The following is a 19,121-nucleotide window of genomic DNA, read 5'->3' as shown; positions in this document are numbered from 1 at the left end:
TCTTAAAACTACCCTTTTGAAGCTTCAAGGGATGCTTTCCTTTGCATTATTCCATATTTGCTATAAAGTTCAATGATAGATTCTCTCTAATTCAGGTCTGAGAGGAGGCTAGACGTCTGCTGAGGGTACCATAGTGGAAGAAGATGGGCTCTAGGGTCACACCTTGACCTGGACCAGTTACTCTCCTTAAGCCGTGTGTTCTCACCTGCTAACATGGATGTGCTATCAAGAAGATCAAATTTAGTAACAGAACACATTAAGTCACTGTGGATAATGACCACTGCTCAAGAAGGTTAGTCTTCTTCCTCCCCTCATTTTACTGATGAGAAAATTAAACCCCAATAAAGAGCAGTAACGTATCTGGGCAGCAGAGCTGAGACCAGGGTTATTCCCTTTATTCTAAATTGTTCTTGTCCTGAGCGTCCACTCTGAACACTGGTGGTTTGCCAGTGTGAGTGTGGTATCTGAGTGAAGCAGACAGTGGACAGAACCCAGGGTGGCAAGGGCAGAGGCTAAGCTTTCTCCCTACGGGACGCTCAAGGTTGCTACAAGTCAGTCCCGAGTAGAGTGGAAAATACAATCTCTTTTAGAAATGTCTGGAGACCCCATTCTGGGGAACCTTATATATGAATGAGGCAGTTTCCCAAGAGGCCTGGAGTGGTGATGGAGGGAGAAGGGTGGGCCCTCCTGGAAGCCTCCAGCTCACATAATGTTTACCGTCCTCTCTGAGTCATAAGAACATTGTCTGAGGAACACTGGTCACGTGAATTGCCACAGAGGGCACAGAGCAAACACAGTAGGCGCATGAACAAGGATAGCCTGTGTTGAAGGGAACAGCCTCTTAAGTCACACCTAGGTTTAACCAGCTGAGTCAAGTCATTACAGTACTGACCTTTTTAAGGTCATTGTGGAGTTTAAATTATAGATTCTGTTTAAATACCCTATAAACAGCCTGGCTTGTTATAATTGCTCTATTGATGTTGGCTGTTAATATTTTGGTATCTCTTTTCTCCTCCAGTTGTTTCAACAATACCCTACAACCACCAATTTTAGAATATAATATATTGACAACTAAGAGAACATACCAACACATCTATATTTACGTGTGTGTCCTTGAGTATATCCACACACATACAGTGTATGTGGACAAGAGGGATAATAACAAACGTCTATAAATGAAGAGCTAGTGTGCAAGATGTTGACAATACCAAAGTATACCCTCCCCCCCCAACAAAAATACCTCAAATTCTTGATGTACCAATATATATTCAAATAACCTGCCTTTCTGCAATGCAATTTAGTGTGAATACTGGCAAGACAGACTAAGTTATTTTCTATTTTTAGCTGTATGCATTTTTCTTTTTTCTTTTTCTCAGCTCTAAATTTCCTTAGGCTCTTTTCTCTGGAAGTTAATTTGCTCCAGCAAAATATGTTATTTGTAGGCTTAAGGCATATATTTAGTGGTTTTCAAAATATTTTTGAAAATAGCTTAACATAGAATTTATTGTGCCAAAGGATAAAGGAATACCATACTCTTTATTACATTCTGTAAGAAATGAGACCATTTAAAACCTTACAAAAAGCTCAATAAAATGACTTTACTAACATGCCAACATTTACTAAGAGGAAGTGAGTATGAATTATGGAATTAGATATGCTGCTTTGACCCAGTCTTCAGATTGTCAGGTGTGGTTTTTCAGAGGTGTTGTCCTGGTTTTTTGGTTTCTCGTTTCAGGGTTAGGGTTTGTCCTTTATGTTAATCTCTAATAATATGTTAAGCTGGGGGTGGAATACTTATGTTTTTTCGGGGAAGTGGGAGGAGATTCCCAGAATCATGTACTTTCCCATATTCTGTCCTTGTATGGCTGGTTCTGGAGCTGTCATGGTGTCAGGGGGTGTGAATTTTATTAATACCATGTTAATGAGAGAAAGGTTAGCTTTGGTCATACACTCCTAACTTCTGCACATGCTTCTGGTTGGGAAAAGTTCTCAACTTTAAGTTTTTGTTGTTGTGGTTTCTTTTTCCTGTTTTTATTGGTCCTGACCTTTGGCCCTTGACCACATTCCCCTATAGCCTGCCCTGCTACCTGTATGTCTGTCTACCCTGCCATCTGCACATCCTTATTTTTATCTAACGCCACCTGCATACTTTCATCCCTATCTAACAAGATCACTGAAAACATTAATGTAATGACCTCACTGGTCTGCTAGTGGCAGGGGAAAGAGAAATACTGGAGCTGTCATGTTTAAAATGCTGCTTTAATGGGCTGGGACATTCGATACTTGAATGTCAGAGTTGTTTTAAACACATCCTGGGGCTCTCCCTCTGTGCCTACCAAAATGCTACAGTGGGTATCTAATAAAAGGATACATGAATTTGCTGCTACCTTCTCTCCTAGCACCAACAATCAGGCACCTTAGGCTTGTGCTAAATAAAATATCTCAGAATAAATGATAGTGATATCAGGCAATGTCCACTGCCTTAATTAATTCTATCTCCAAGTCCATATGATCATTGAACTCCAGGGAGGCCTAGATGGCTCTAGCCCAACAGTGACGCCCCACCCTTTCTTTCCATCTTTTGAGCTAAATGTAAATGTTGTTTGGACCAGTTGTTGCCTAGACACTTAATCAATGTTTATTGTCTGGCTGAGATTAGTAGATGCTGCTGTTTCTTCCCACGTCTACCAATGGTTGAGAGTACAAGTGTGACCATCCTATGTGACCTGGAGACACTTCTGCTCTGAGCAGTAGGTTCTAGAACCACTGTTCTGTTTCAATCCATGTTATATTTTTCCTGAAGAGTTCACAGATCAACCAATACCATATTTATTATCTCTTACAGCATCTCTATATGGTAGGTGCTATAAACTATTATGACAGCCACTCCTGGAAGAGAAGCCAAGGCACAGGGAATGGAAGTAAGCTGCTCAGCTTCACGGAGTAAGCCAAAACTATAGAACAAGGAGAGTCCAGGCCAAACCTCTACCTTCCATACAATTTTTCAGAATTAACTTTAAAACCTCATTCATGATATTACTTTTGCAGTTTTATGGTGAATAAGCTTGTGAATGCCATGTGGCAGGCTCTCCCTTAGAATTTAGAAATCTGCATCTTATAGCTGCACCCCAGGGGCACTCCACTCTGCTGCTTTGCTGAACAAAGTTGGCTTTGAGAACATTACAGCTGAGGCCAACAGTCACCAGCACTCAGCCATCAAACAAATCATTCTTTGCAGATGTAAGAGAAGGTAGGCAATTGGCTCTAGAGCAGTGTGTGTTTGTTTTAATCACAGCCTCCATGGAGAATTCAGTGAAAGCTGAGAATTCTCTTCCTAGAAAAATGCACATACACAAATATACAGAATTTCACCCACAGTTTGGGGTATAGTTTTCTGGATTCTTGAAACTTCTGTGATATAGTTTTCTGGATTCTTGAAACTTCTGCATTAGTAAAAGAGTTATACAATAAATATTAAAATTATTTAAAATACCTTATTTTTTAAAAAATCAGTGTATGCTATCACTTTCTATTTGTTTCTCTCAAACTCTGGGGTGTAATTTTCTGGATGTTTCACAACTTTGGCCAATGAGTACTAACAGCAGGAGATTCTATCAGGCCAGTGGAACCTTCCGAGTGACATTTCAGACTTCTTTCTCTTCTCTTAGGTGTCAACTGTGGGATTTAATCTTTTATGTAGAAGGTGCTTTACTGAAGGGTTTGTAGACAGTTCAGAGGGATTCTTTTTCTGATCAAGGCGTCTTTACCCTATTTTCCAGGAGTTTGAAATTGGTAGGTATTGTCTTCAGATTGTCTTTATTTACAGAATTATAATGATTCTTCTATTAAGTGCCAACCTCACTAGGAAGAGTTTAGTTTGCCTAAAGAATATATCCAGAAGATAGATATGTGATTCCAAAATATGTTTGTAAAAAGGGGAGAACTTAATTACCTAGATGTTACACCTATGGAGCCTGACACTTTTTATGTAATGGCACGTGGGATATATTTTCTATGTTAATATCCTTGGTATCTCTGGAGAACAACAGCAAAGGGAAGAACATTACTTCTAGAAAGTACATCTGTAGCTAATGATGTGCATTTCATTATATGTTCTCAAGAGCCTCTTCTAATCTTGTCGGAGCTGTCATCTGATCTATTCCAGAAGCTGCCTCCTAGAAAGATTGCTAAAATCTGTGAATGTATTGTGGATACTTACCTGGGAACTTGTGTTCTTGGCTGAGAGCAAGTAAACGTTTCAATTCTGTAGGGAAAAAAGAAAGCAAACCTTAAACTACTAAAACAAAAGTCACTTAATAATGAAAAATAGTTGAGAAATTAAAGCAACATTAGACTTGTGAATGAACTGATTCGAAACTTACCTTCCTCGTCTATTAAGTAGCTTGATGCTATTCCATCAGTGTCTGTTACATCGCAAGAGTAAATGCCCACGTCATCCATCCCGAGGTCTTTGAAGGTTATTTTCGTCCTTCAGAACAAGATATTGTTCTTAGAAATGAGGCTGTGTGGGATCTGTGGACCTGTGTTCCACCCTGTCTCCGGGCATTTGCATAAGCTACTCCATTCATTGGAACACTTCCTCTGTTCTTGCTGAGCTAAAGCCTACCCATTCTTGGTGTCTCAGGTTAAGTGTCATTTCCTCTGGGAAGACTTTCCCGACCCCTTCCAGGGGGCGGTGGTGATACAAGACTGGAGCTGGTACAAATCCCCAATCTCAGACTATTGCGTATCAGTACACATCCTGCATAAGGATATTTAGCTGATCAGCCCTTGCTGGGGAGCCTGAAATTTTTTTCCCCACAGGGCAGAACCTGCTGCTGGTAACCCTGGGTGCCTCTCTCCTATGTCATCTCAACACTTCCCTTTTCTGAACTTATCATACAGCATCTGTGTTCTCCCCAATGTATAATGCCTGTGCCTTCACAGCAGGATCTGCTTTGTTTACTGTTGTGCTTGCAGCACCAGCACTTTGGCATTTAACATGCAGAATAAATAAATGAATGGCTCAGTGGTTCAGTTCATGGTGTTTTCTAACTTTGGCAAGTTATATTGCTAGTCAGTGTCTAAGAGCAACCAAACATTTAAATGCTAAATGCACAATCTGGAAGAAAAATTTATAGTTTGATTATCTTTTCTTGGGCCCAATATGTTTTACTTTAAGAACTTCACAGCATAGTGACATAAAAATGTCTTTTAATTATATTCAGTATTTCCTTGCCATTCTCCAATAAAATCACTATTTCTTTTATATCTGAGATATATTGGGCTTCATTGTAATAGGAAAAAATACTTACAAATGCTTTGTTTTATCAAATATAATCCAATATGGCTGACACTATGAAAATATAAAGCTCGATAAGCTTTTGTTATAATGCAAAGTAAAATGAAAAGTCAAAATTTTAGAGCTGAAAGGAAGTGATAGATTATAAAATCTCCCCCTCCTGAATTTTACAGAAAAAGAAATCTGAGGTCCATGGAAGTTAAATAGCTGCCCAAGGTCATATAGCCAGCTCCTGGTAGAGCCTGGGCTAGAACTTATTTATCCTATGCTTCCATATAGATTTCCTTTCAGTGTACTATTGTATCACTCATAAGTGATGGTGAAAAAAGCAGAAGAGATTATACTTAGTCCTTTTAATTTACCAGAACTTGGATCAGCAAGTAGCAAGTTCTTCCTAGTCCCCCATAAACTTCCTCATCCCTATGTTAAGATTTCAAAATTTCATAGATAATGAGAATCATCTTTAAACCTGACTTTAATGTCAATTAAGCTTTTCTAACATCATAAATGAGATAATATGTGAGAAAGCACTTTAAATGGAATAATGGGAAAAGTACTTTATAAGGATTATTATTTTTAAGGTTTAAGTTGGTTATGATTTCTCATAATACCAGACACAAAATATTTGTCACTTCATCCTCTTATTCCAAGTAATTTAAGTGGGAATCAAAGAGTTCACTTTGCACTCCTGTAGTTAAAAGGAAACCCATTATTATGATTGAAATAGTCCTTACTTGTTGCCTTTGCTTTCAACTTCTAGTCGTGGAGAGTCTTCAGTGGACACATAATCTTTGGACCACATGAACTCGGACTTTGGAGACATCTGATCACATTCGAAATTCAATGAAACGACTCCATCATCATCCACATGTACAACAACTTCTTTGGTTCCTAGAAGATCAAAAAGAAGGCACTTTGTGGTAAAAATCAGCCAAGTAAGAATTTGTTACCTTGAGATCCTTCATTTTAGCCTTAAAGCAGGGCCTAAGCCTGGGCAAGGGAAAAACCCCAGACGCTCAGTGTAGACAGACAGTCCTGCTCTACAATTCAACTTTTATACTATAATATGGAATTAAATGAATATGCCACATTTTAACACCACGGATGGTATTGCTTTTCCAGGGCTGAAGAAAAATTGGTTGATGTGACTGATGGTACAGTTATGGGAACAGATTGATTATAACAGGGGACAAGTCAACCTTGAAAAAAAGGAAAGTCAAATGATCCTTATCAGGCCATAATTCATGACTTTTCCTTCAATGACAGCCACAGTTAATGAGTCATCAGGAAAGGATAGAAAGAGATACAGAAACCAAAGGATATTAAAGGGGAGAAAGTAGAGAGACTAAGAATTGCCTATATTCATATGCTCAAAGTTTGTAAGTCACTTAACAATGGAGAAATATATGGAAACTTGCTCTGCTGATCACACAACCACAAATCAACTTGAAGATGCCCCTCTAGATTAGAATGATAGCAACTTAGAAATGACTATCTTTGAACAAATTTAAATGGAAATGAGTTTCAAGAATTCAGCTGTTTCAAAAATATTGACTTTTGGATTTTAAAAGAAAACAATTGAGTTATGGTTTTGGGTTATTTTTGAGTTATAATAAATTGCACCTGCAACTAATATAGCAATTCAAAGAGAGTTTGGACAGCATATTAAACATTCATATCTATGCCTAAATCCAGTTGAAATGCTTTACTAGAATTTATACTCATTCATTTGCCAGTCTAAACTTGGTTTGTTTCAGTACATTAGGAAAAATATATTATTTTTAATCTCAGAAAGGTACAGTTTTGTTTTTAAAAAATCGTAAAAAAAATCTTCCAGTAGATATTTCCCAAGGGATTGAATGTTTTCTCTCTCAATTGTGTCATAAGAGGCCAACATTCTGACATACCGTCCAATAAAAACTTATCAGTGGAAAAAAAATTGCAAAAGTCCTCCCAGGGGAAGGCCAAGAGGAAACCAGTGACCAAACAGTTACTGACAGAAGGATCTTGGTTCCTGAGCCTGACAGTTGATCTGACTTGTGTCCTTACTGATGGCAGTGTGTGCTTCAACTATAAACCTCCAGAAAGTTATTGCCAGTACATGTAAAGCTTAGAGAAGACTGGTTCCAGGAGATTTTTAAAAATTCTTTTTTTTTTGGCCAGGTGCGGTGGCTCATGCCTGTAATCCTAGCATTCTGGGAGGCCAAGGCAGGAGGATTGCTTGAGCTCAGAAGTGTAAGACCAGCCTGAGCAAGAGTGAGACCCCGTCTCCACTAAAAATATAAAAATTAACCAGGTGTGGTGGCAAGTACCTGTAGTCCCAGCTACTTCAGAGGCTGAGGCAGGAGGATTGCCTGAGCCCAAGAGTTTGAGGTTGCAGTGAGCTGTGATGATGCCACTGCACTCTACCCAGGGTGACAGAACCAAACTCTGTCTTAAAAAAAAAAATTAGTTTTTTAAACAAACAAATATAGGGTATTTTTATATTTGCCTACATAGATAAACTGAAATAATGATCAATTAAAGGCTTAATTGTTCCTTAAATGAAATGTCCACCATGTGTTACTTTTAAAGGGCTATGTCTTCTCCATTGGAAGTTGCAGAGCATGTTTTATTTCTGTTCCTGATACCATATGACTAATCTTTACACTCCATTGTAGTATGATAAATATTGAACAAATGCTCTTATTAAAACTTAAGAAAAGACTAACCCTGAAGAGTGTTGAGGTTTGGGCAATGTTACAATACACAGTTTGCAGGGCCAAGTCACAGAGAGAATGGATGGAGTGATGGAATCTTACTTTTTGCATAATATCTATTTTGGAAGCATGACAGATTGCTTTATTAATCATTCATTATCTTATCTGTAATCCTTTTTTAAAAGGAAGTGAATTATCCACATGCTTGCTATTTGTTATATTAGAGGTAGGGCTTAAGGCTACAACAGAAAAATATTGCTTGGGTTAAGAATCTTGCTTTTACTAAAGTGAAAGATTTCACTTTTCTGTGAACAAAAGAGCCACGAAATGGAAAGAATATGGACGATTTAATTAGTTTCATCTTTCTCTCAATTCTGTAGCTAACCTTTGTACTGTAACACCTCACCCATTTGGAACCTTGCACCAAACCAAGAAGTAAGGAAAATAATCCCTAAGAGCCAGTACGGATATGACAAAGCGCACACACTGGTATCCTGCACACTCACTGGAGAATTCCATAGACCACCACTTGGAATCTATTTATACTTCGCTTGAGACAAGCCTACTTGGTTGGTTTCCCTCAGTAGATTCAACTAAAAAAAGAGATACAAGAAGCTACTATCAGCAGACACACTGAGAATAAGGAAAATGACAGCAAGAGAAGAGGCAGAAAAACTAAAAAGTAGGCTGAAAGACATTATTTAGTATAGGGATAAATAGCTCCTCACCCCATAATGCTATTGCTATATCGTGCAACACTAATAAATAAGGTTTATACTTATGGCTCTGAGGCACAGAAAAAGGTAAATAAGATTCAGTATACTGCATCCAAGAAGATTGAAAAGCACTTACTTAACTGTGTAATCTATTTTAAAAGAATTTTTAGCAAAGAATCTTAAAATGAAATTTTAAAGTATTGATGCTTTAGCAGTAAACTCTCAGGTCAATGGAACAATTGGGTATCTAAAGCAATAATTTGTTCAGGTTTTCGAACGGCCAAATTTGATCCCAAACCCATGCGACTTGGAGAATAGGAAAATCCTGCTTAGTTTCTGTCTCAATTGCCTCAGTTACTGAAAGAAGAATATAGAGCTGAATCCTTGAAGTGCTGCTGACTCTCTGTATTTGCAGGTTCCACATCCATGGATTCAACTAATCCCGAAAATATTTAAAAAAAATAAAAATAAAAAATAAAAATACAACAATAAAAAATAATACAAATAAAAACCCAATACAGTATAACAATTATTTACATAGCATTGACAACATATTAGGTATTGTAAGTAATCTAGAGATGATTTACAGTATACAGGAGGGGCTGGTGCGGTGGCTCATGCCTGTAACCCTAGCATTCTGGGAGGCCCAGCCGGGAGGATCACTTCAGGTCAGGAGTTCAAGACCAGTCTGCTCTGAGCAAGAGCAAGACCCTGTCTCTACAAAAAATAGAGAAATTAGCCAGGTGTGGTAGTGTGCACTTGTAGTCCCAGCTACCTGGAGGCTGAGGCATGAGGATTGCTTGAGCCCAGGAGTTTGAGGTTGCTGTGAGCTAGGCTGACACCACTCTAGCCTGGGTGACAGAGCAAGACTCTGTCTCAAGGTAAAAAAAAAAAGAGTACAGGAGGATGTAGACTATGTAAATACTATACCATATATAAGGGACTTGAGCATCCATGGATTTTGGTACCTGCAGGGAGTTCTGAAACCAATTCCCTGAGGACAATGAGGGGACTGTATTCTGGAAAATTAATTTGTGTAGAGCACTTGGAGATCTTTAGTGAAAATATAGAGTAAAACAAAAGATGTTGTTTTCCTTTTTTTTGTAAAAGATGTTATTTTTAGGTTCCAAGCAATATATATATTTCTACCTCAACCTATGAGTCATACATCATTACCTTACAGCTGACTTGTAACATAAGAAATGAGATAATTTATACTTTTAGAAAAGAATGTGGTAATTTTTTCCAAGTCTTGGATTAGAATTTATAATTTAAAATTAAGTAATTGCTCAGGGAGACAAAGTAAGAGGTAAGGATTATTTGTAATGTCATCTAGTATCTAAGAGAGTGCGACTCATCTGTGAAGCTTTCCTTGATTAATCACGTCAGATCAGCATATTTGTAACATTTGTAGTGGGTAGAAAAGAGGCATGAATATTTCTTCAACTTATGCACACATAATTGTGGCTATGATGAGTGCTACTGGTTGATTTATTTAAATAATGAACAGTAAAAGGGACGAATAAAGAACAGTTGAAACTACCTTTGGCACTTAAGGTTTAAAAATCAAAACTCATTAAGATGAGTATTTGACTGGATTTTAATTTTTCAAAATGTTACACTGGTTGTTTAGTTTATTGAGAACAGGGTTAAATTCTACAAACACAGGGATGTGTCTTTCATATTTTCCATATGTATTTACATGTGCCAGGGACTGGATTGAAAAAACAGCTTTAAAAGAAAAATGGCAGTTTAAAATTGCAACATTTATTTTATTGGAACTTGTCTTATTAAAGCTAAAGTTTAACAACAATGCTTTGATAAACAGGTGAGAGAAATTAAAAGTACCAAAAAAGAAAATATTCTAGGGGCACTGGGTTTCCTACTTAATTTTATACTCAGAATTTGAAGGTTAATCTCCTCCCTGACAAATCAGTGATGCTGTCAACTAATTGAAAGTATCATTCTAAAAGTAATCATAATCTCACACTTCTGAAATACAAAATTCACTGAAAATATTTCAAATACCAGTTATTTAAGCATATTTCTGGAGTTCCATCACAATTCTCATTAGAAAATGTTTAGTCAAATAACTTAATATTGCAAAGAAAGAATGCACTTGAAACCATATCATTGTGTAAACGTAAGACAAGGTTATTGTCTTAAAATGATGAATGCAACAAGTTATAGTTCCTTTCCTATTTGTCACATGAATTACAATGCTGATGTTATAACCTTTCAATATGGCTTTTCAAGTTCAAAGCCTTCTTTTACTGTTTGGTTTTAACTAATTTGTTAACATAGTTCTTTGAATAAAGGCATTTTTAAAAGAGTGACTTAGTAGACCAAGTTATCTGTAATGAGAAATTAAATTGACATTGACTTTGGAAAAACCATAGATTTTATCCTGGGTTTATGAATAGGGAAAAAGGATGTTTTGGGGAAATATTTTAAAGAAATTACTTGGGACAACAAGAAATAAATGTGAGGAAGTAGAAATTTAAAACAAAAAGATATCTCTTAGAAAATTTAAGAGTAGGAAAAGCAAGTAAAAATGAGCTCAGAGTTGTTTTTGCATCTGAAAAGGAAGAAAATGTAGGATTGTAGATTTCTATTTATATAATAAGAGGAGGTAGACATGCTAATCTGGAGAGCCATTTTTTCACATATTAAAATCTAAAAGGAGGTGGCTCCGTGGCACAATGGATAGCGCACTGGACTTCTAAAATCTAAAAGGAATGAATAGTGGAATTCTTTAAATAAGGTGTCCTGGATATATGGTAGGCAAAAAATTCTATTGCAATTTTACAAAAGATACATGATATTCAAATGGATGATTCTTTTTAGAGATGCTCTAGCAAAACCAAGACCAATGTATTAACCGATAAATCAATGACAGCATTTCTAACATTCCCCAGGCTAACCTACCGGACAGTGCCGTGGGTACAGTGTCACAGAGAAAGCCTGAGAGGAAGGTCTAGCTACAACAGCCTCAAATTTTCTTTTTAGAATGTCCCACAACTTAACTAAGTGTTAGGTTTGTTCCAGGTGGGAACTTGAAAAGTACGTATGGGACGGAATGCGGTTAATAGAAAACCAAGGTAGCTGGGCGTGGTGGCTCATGCCCGTAATCCTAGCACTCTGGGAGGCCGAGGCGGGAGGATCCTCTGAGCTCAGGAGTTCGAGACCAGCCTGAGCAAAAGCGAGATCTCGTCTCTACTAAAAACATAGAAAGAAATTAGCTGGACATCTAAAAATATACATAGAAAAAATTAGCTGGGCATGGCCCAGCTACTCGGGAGGCTGAGGCAGAAGGATTGCTTGAGCCTGAGAGTTTGAAGTTGCTGTGAGCTAGGCTGATGCCACGGGACTCTAGCCTGAGCAACAGAGTGAGACTCTATCTCAAAAAAAAAAAACACAAAACAAAACTGAGGTTTGTGAATCAATAGCCGCAGAAGAAGTCTGGAGAGTCCCCGGAGGTTGTAACTTAACCTAACAGACAGCCACAGCCAGCATTCCTATCCCCCCTGATAAGAATGGAACTACCCCCCTCCCTTACCTCTACAGGATGAGACTGACCCAGGGGTCCCAGAAATTGGTTGTTTAAAAAACATTTTTTTTATTGCAGTGGCTGTTCCGGCCTAGGTACTCACTTCCCATTAAGAAACCCTCTATAAAATGCAAGGCTTTTCTCTCCCTCCATCGGGGTGGGCACTTTTTTGCCTCTACCCATCTGCACCCAGATGCCCAAAATAAACAGTATTTTGCTACGCATGAGGCTTCACGTGTCTCTCTCTCTCTCTTGGCTCCGGACCTAACACTAAGCTTTTGCCAAGGGCTGAGCTACTGTCAATTAATTCATGATTGATCTCTGATAAATGCCTAAAAAACACATTCTCTAAAGTTGATTAATGCATGATGAAAATGGCCCAGATAATTATGGGCAGGAAACAAGTTTGAAGTTCTGCTATCAAAGTATTAATAAAAGAATTCTTATGGCTATTCTCATCCAGACGAAAGGCCATCTCATTTTCCCACAAAGTTGGGCTGGAAAAGTGGACCAAAATTTGGCATGACTTAGATTTTTCTCAAAAACTACCTTTGAGTCTGTTCAAAAACATGAAGATTTCAGTTAAGATTTCAGGAGATTTGTGCATAGCAAATGAAAGAGTTGTTTTTTGTTTTTACCTGAAAAGGATTTAAGAAGAATGTCTCTAGTCAGCTCCTCAACCCTAAACGAATCTTTAATATGGACACACAGATATCTGATTGCATAGATGACATTTTAATGGTGCCCCCAGACTACAAGGAACCTACCCTATGTAAATGGGTTGTGGGTAGTCCAGGGCTAAAATGAGCTATTTGGAAATTAACTCACTCCATCCCACTCTTCTCTCCCTTCCAAAAAGATGATGAAAAAAATAGATAAAATTTAAAAGCTGAAATAAAATCACAGTAAACTGTTCACTTTCCGATACATTTAATAATCTGATATGAGAATTCTTTCTCACATAGTTTAAGGTCTTTTGAATCATCATGAATATATCACTTTTATAGGCTTTAGATATTTGTCCTTCTCCATGGTGTGTGTGTGTGTGTGTGTGTGTGTTGATGTTTTAAAACCTGGAGAGTGGAACAGAACAGAAACAAACAGAAGTGAATCAATGCAGTCGGTCACATGTAATACTGAGCCTCCCCATGCTTCAGATGAGGACTGTTGGCTGACCTGGTGCCACCCTGGTGTCCACACTGGACCCTGCACTGGACAATTCTTTCCTACCTCGCCCTTTATAACCAGGGCATGCATTTTTAGATGCCCAGGGTTAAGTGCACAAGCTGAAGCTACAAAACAGAGTCACACTCACTGGCCAAAACATGGTAGTCATTCATTATTTTTTCACTTACTAGATAAACTACTATATACAAGGTACTTTGCTAGGCTCTCAGCATATATACAGAGAAGACAAAGTTCCTATTCTGAAGGAGCCCACAGTCTAATGCACTGTTCTCAAGCCTGCTTTCACACTGGAATTACCCAAGGAGCTAAACAAACAAACAACAGTAAACCCATGCCCAGGAGCTCAGCCCTAGAGATTCCTTTTTTTTTTTTAAAGAATGCCTTATTTACCATCATCAGCCCATCAGCCCTAGAGATTGTGGTTTAATTGATCTGGAGTAGAGTCTGGATATCAGCATTTTACTATTAATATTTTTGAAAAGTTCCTGGCATGATTCTAATGTACAGCCAAGGTTGAGAACTACTGTCTTAGGGGGTGAAAGAGATCAGTTAGTAAGCAAATATAAGTGCAGTTTTCTAAATCAGCCCATTGAACTTATTTTTAAAAGTCAGCCTGGTGGGGAACCTGCAGCCTTAAGGCCACATGTGGCCCTCCAGATCCCCAAGTGAAGCCCCTCGACCCAATCCAAACTTCACAGGACAAATCCCTTTATTAAAAGATTTGTTCTGTAACATTTGGATTCAGTCAAAAGGTGGCACTCAAGGATCCAGAAGGCCACATGTGGCCCCAAGGCCGCAGGTTCCCCACCCTCTTGGTTAGGAGGTTGCCCACTCATTCCTGACTCATTGTTCCTCCTAGCACTGCATTCTCCTAACCTGCCTGCTACTCATGAGCAAGTCCTAACTTCCTGTAACCCACTTCCTGCTTGGGACTCTGACAGGTGTTGGGGTTCTGCAGCTCATCAACTGGGAAGAATACCTGCAGCCTGTGCCGCCAGCTATTTCTTGCCCTCCAGATCACCTGCCACGCCTTGGCAGGCCTCTCTCTTGTCTTCCATCTGATCTCACCTGGCCTCCACCTTCCACCCCAGGTCTGATACAATCAACCACAGATACTGTTTTTAAAATACCAAATACCAAGAAGAGAACATCCTTTTATGTACCAACAAATCTATATTAAATACTTTCAGCCTATTCTTTTCATAGGCTTCTTTAGCTAACGAATTTCTTGGTAAAGCACAACACATTTAGACAATTATCTAGATCCTCATTAGCAGCACACTTAGACTTTGTAGCAGTGGCTGGGCTCTATCTAATTGCATATTGTTTGACTTCAAAGGGACACCAGTGATCCTAGCAACCCCAGTGGATTAGGTTAACTTTTAACTAGAATTCAAATTACACTTAAGGTATCGTGTTAGATGTATTTGTGGTTTTCAGTTACATGATAAGCTTTATTTTCTATCAGAAATTTTAATAATGCATCCCCAAAGAAGTTGTTCTTCTGAAACAAGTTTCACAACCCAAATCTTGAACTTGATAACATCTCCCCTCTGCCCTACCTATTCTAACATAAAATAAATACATGGGTAAAAGTAACATATTGATATTTTACAAAATGAATAAATACAATTTTAGACTACATAGAAGTTTTTACAGGGACTTATACAATCTCAAAACCTAGTTTGTAGCCTTTGAGCTATAGGGAATATTTTATGAACATCTATCCTAGCTCTTATCATCCCATGCTGCAAACTCTGGCTTTTCAACTAGATTGTAAGCCCAGCATGCAGGGACCAAATGGCACCCGGCACCCTGAGCTCAAGAAATACATGTGGCAAGAATAAATGTGCCTGTTGCATGGAACACAAGTCCAGATGTCACTGGGATCTTGGTCCTTCATAGGGAAGCATTTTGACCTCCCAGGATTCCTTCCTAGGCCCTGAGTGAGTGGTTCACGGATGGGTTAATAAGATGCTCCCCAGTGTGTCAATGTCTGCTGCTGTGTGGTTTATAGTTATATCCTGGGAATGGAATGGCCACAAAAATGACTTGTGGTGCCTTATTCCAAGTCTGTTAAACAAAACTCTCACCCAGGAGGTTACCAGCAGATCCTTTTCTGGTGGCAAAATTTCCCTAGTGATGGTTCTGTTATTGTCAAGCCTGGCCATCTGCCATTCTGAGGCTATAGATGAGAAAATAAGAAATTGATTTAAGCTTTCTTCAGTCAATCAGATTTAGACTCCATGCCTTAAAGGGTGATTTTGATTTACTTGCCTAGATTAAGAGTTTGCTTGTATAGCAATCTAAATGTTGTTCTTGGGAGGATATTATAGATTCTGCACCTGGGTCCTTTGGGATGCCCTTTTGGAGCGTTTAATATCCACACAGTTGTCAGCTGAAGAGTCTGATTTCTATAGGAATGTGCGTCCTGGTGTCTTTGTGTGTTACTTTTTGCCTCTGTATACATTCCTAGCATTTTGTTATTTTCTCATCAACTTTTGCAAAGGTTCCCTATATGAAGTGCAGTACTCTCTCCAAACACCTACCACACTTTTGCTTAAGAAGATCACTTCAGTTGGACCCATGTCTAGAGAGTAGTTATAAGAATAGCTGAAAACAGTTTATAAAGAAATAGAATGGGCCAGGTGCGGTGGCTCACGCCTGTGATCCTAGCACTCTGGGAAGCTGAGGCGGGAGGACTGCTTGAAGTCAGGAGTTTGAGAACAGCCTGAGCAAGAGTGAGACCCCATCTCTACTAAAAATAGAAAAAATTAGCCGAGTGTGATGGCAACGTGCCTGTAGTGTCAGCTACTCAGGAGGCTGAGGCAGGAGGATGGCTTGAGCCCAGGAGTTTGAGATTGCTGTGAGCTAGGCTGATGCCATGGCACTCTAGCCCGAGCGACAGAGTGAGATTCTGTCTCAAAAAATAAATAAATAAATAAATAAAATAGAAATAGAATGAAAGGAGCTGATATTTCCCCAAAGGGTACATTTTATATACTTTTCAAGGAACTAATAGTGAAAGCAGAATTTTCTATGTTTACGTTTCTTTCCCATCAGGAAAAAAATATTATATTAGGAAAAAAATATTACATTATGTATCTGCTCTTTGTTTACTTCAGTCTGAAAACAGGGACAGATGAAAGCAAAAGAGCTTGGACTAGAATGAATATAAACTTGAGATAATTGGGTGATGTTTTTTATCGTCTTTCATTTCCACTGTTTTATGTAACTTTAGTGAACTGAAATATATGATAACTTTGAAAAATGATACAGGTTAAATGATAAAAGAAATTATTATGTAATGATGTGAAACTATTTGGGCAATAAGCACTATAAACTTTGTTCTCATAATAAAGGAAAAGATTGTCTTCTCTGGTCCAGTCGTGGCATCTCTTGCAGTTGGGAAGTGAGGGCTGCCTCAATTGTATGGACTATTCAGTTGGGAGCTGTTGGTTTAACCCAGGGGTCAGCAAACTATGGTCTGTGGGCTAAAGTTGGCCCATTGCCTCTTATTGTATGGCCCGCAGGCTAAGAATGGTTTTCACATTTTTAAACAGTTGAAAAAAATCAAAAGAAGACTAATATTTCAAGACTTGGGGCAATTATACAAGACTGAGCTTTTATAATGTGTATAATGCCTCATATTACAGAATGCATATAACATACATGATAAAGTTTTATTAGAACACAACCATGCTCATTAGTTTATGTGTCCTTTATGGCTTCTTTCATGCCATAGCAGAGTTGAGAAGTTGTGACAGAGGCCATATGGCCATAGAGTCGAAAATATTTACTATCTGGCCCTTCACAGAAAATGTTTGCTGACCTCTGGCTTGAGGTAATAGCTATAATTACATAAATCTTACTTTCGTTTAAGGACTGTGCCTGCAAACTGGGCTGTTTCAGCTCTGCCTATGATTGGGAAAATATTCTCGTGACATTTAATTAATGGCTAAGGCATAACAGAAACGATGTCCCAGGAATGTGGCCAGGCGCAGTGGCTCATGCCTGTAATCCTAGCACTCTGGGAGGCCGAGGCAGGAGGATTGCTTGAGCTCAGGAGTTCAAGACCAGCCTGAGCAAGAGCAAGACCCCGTGTCTATGGAAAACAGAAAAATTAGCTGGACGTTGTGGTGAGTTCCTTCCAGTCCCAGCTGGAAGGAGGCTGAGGTAAGAGGATTGTGTGAGCCCAGGAGTTTGATGTTGCAGTGGGCTATGATGATGCCACTGCACTCTACCCAGGCAACAGAGCAAGTCTCTGTCTCAAAAAAATAATAAAATAAAATAAAATTGTAAAAGAAAAGAAACAATGTCCCAGGAATGTATGCTTGAAACAGTTGGGCCAGGAAGCATAACTTGATCAAGAACTTCCCTGTTTTTAGGTAGGGATCAGAATAGCCCCCGGACCACTTCAAACCTGGCCCATCCCTGTCCTGTGATGGGATCAATGATTGTCATGTCCTAAGGTCATTACTTACCAATTATATTCGGATAGCACATATTGACGATTTTGAAAATTAGGAAAACTAAAAGTTAGGTTGAACATTACTTCGGTATCTTACACAGACGAGATTAATTTTAACAAAAAAGTAAAAGCCCACCTGGATGGGTCTCTGCCACAACAGGGCCAGCGAGGTCAGATGGCTTCCCGACTCCTGCCTGGTTTATGGCTCGGACGCGGAACACGTAGCTGGCACCCTCCTTCAGACCTCGCACCTGGAAGAAGCAGGTGTAGAAGCAATGGGTAATTTATGTCATTTAAACAGATGTGCTCTTCCTCTGTAACAACGATTTAGTCACCTAGCACCAAGGGTGCAGGACTTGTGTTCTAGACCTGATTTTGTCAAAGACTCAGAGGTGACTTTAGTTTTAGACTTTCGTCTCTCTGGACCACTGTAAGTAGACAAGGAGTTTCCAAGATCCATTTCAACTCTGATGTTCTCTCCTTTTCATATAATTTAATGGTTACCAACGTCAGAAACAGAGACTAATGTATGTATGCTTTAAACGAGTTAGCCACCTTATTCTTTGGTCAAAAAGACAAAATAGGCTGGGTGCAGTGGCTCACACCTGTAATCCTAGCACTCTGAGAGGCCGAAAGGGGAGGATGGCTTGAGGTCAGGAGTTTGAAACAAGCCTGACCAACAGTGAGACTCGTCTCTATAAAAAATAGAAAAATTAGCCTGGTGTGGTGGCATGTGCTTGTAGTCCCAGCTACTCGGGAGGCTGAGGCAGGAGGATTGCTTGAGCCCAGAAGTTTGAGGTTGATGTGAGTTATGATGATGCCACTGCACTCTAGGCGGGGGGACAGAGCAAAGACACTGTCTTGAAAACAAAAGAAAAAATACAAAGTGCTCACTATAGCATATATGTTGCCTTTCCTCCCAGCCCCTGATCATTTTCAGACATTCCATGAATAATTTCAGATGAAATTCTTGGCAAGAGAGAATTAAAAGCATGGATCAAGAACATTTTCCATTTGCTTAAAAGCATTTAAAGCACTAGGAAAAAAAAGTTATCCCTGTAAATTTAATAAAGGTATTTCTCACTAAACAGACATGAAATTAAAATAATTGTGAATTTAAATAACTGATGAGTAATCCAAGTGTCTTAAAATTCTAAATACTCAAGTTGTTAATAATCTAAATGTTTGCTGTGAA

The 19,121-nt window shown here is 38.7% G+C and overlaps 1 protein-coding gene across 2 annotated transcripts in view; it reads right to left on the bottom strand.

Annotated features, from left to right (window-relative positions):
* MYOM1 (myomesin 1) overlaps window positions 1–19,121 on the bottom strand; it is a 147,731-nt gene that overhangs the window by 22,435 nt on the left and 106,175 nt on the right. For both annotated transcript variants that reach the window (XM_045527395.1, XM_045527396.1), the window contains 4 exons: window positions 18,063–18,177; window positions 6,037–6,193; window positions 4,383–4,489; window positions 4,220–4,264 (listed from right to left, as the gene is read on the bottom strand). In XM_045527395.1, the coding sequence (XP_045383351.1) occupies window positions 4,220–4,264; window positions 4,383–4,489; window positions 6,037–6,193; window positions 18,063–18,177 (424 nt within the window). The remainder of the gene's footprint in view (window positions 1–4,219; window positions 4,265–4,382; window positions 4,490–6,036; window positions 6,194–18,062; window positions 18,178–19,121) is intronic.

The sequence above is a fragment of the Lemur catta genome, chromosome 16, assembly GCF_020740605.2.
Source record: "Lemur catta isolate mLemCat1 chromosome 16, mLemCat1.pri, whole genome shotgun sequence".
NCBI lineage: Eukaryota > Metazoa > Chordata > Mammalia > Primates > Lemuridae > Lemur > Lemur catta.
Note: the sequence above shows the minus strand (reverse complement) of the source record. Positions and strands in the feature narration are given on the sequence as shown.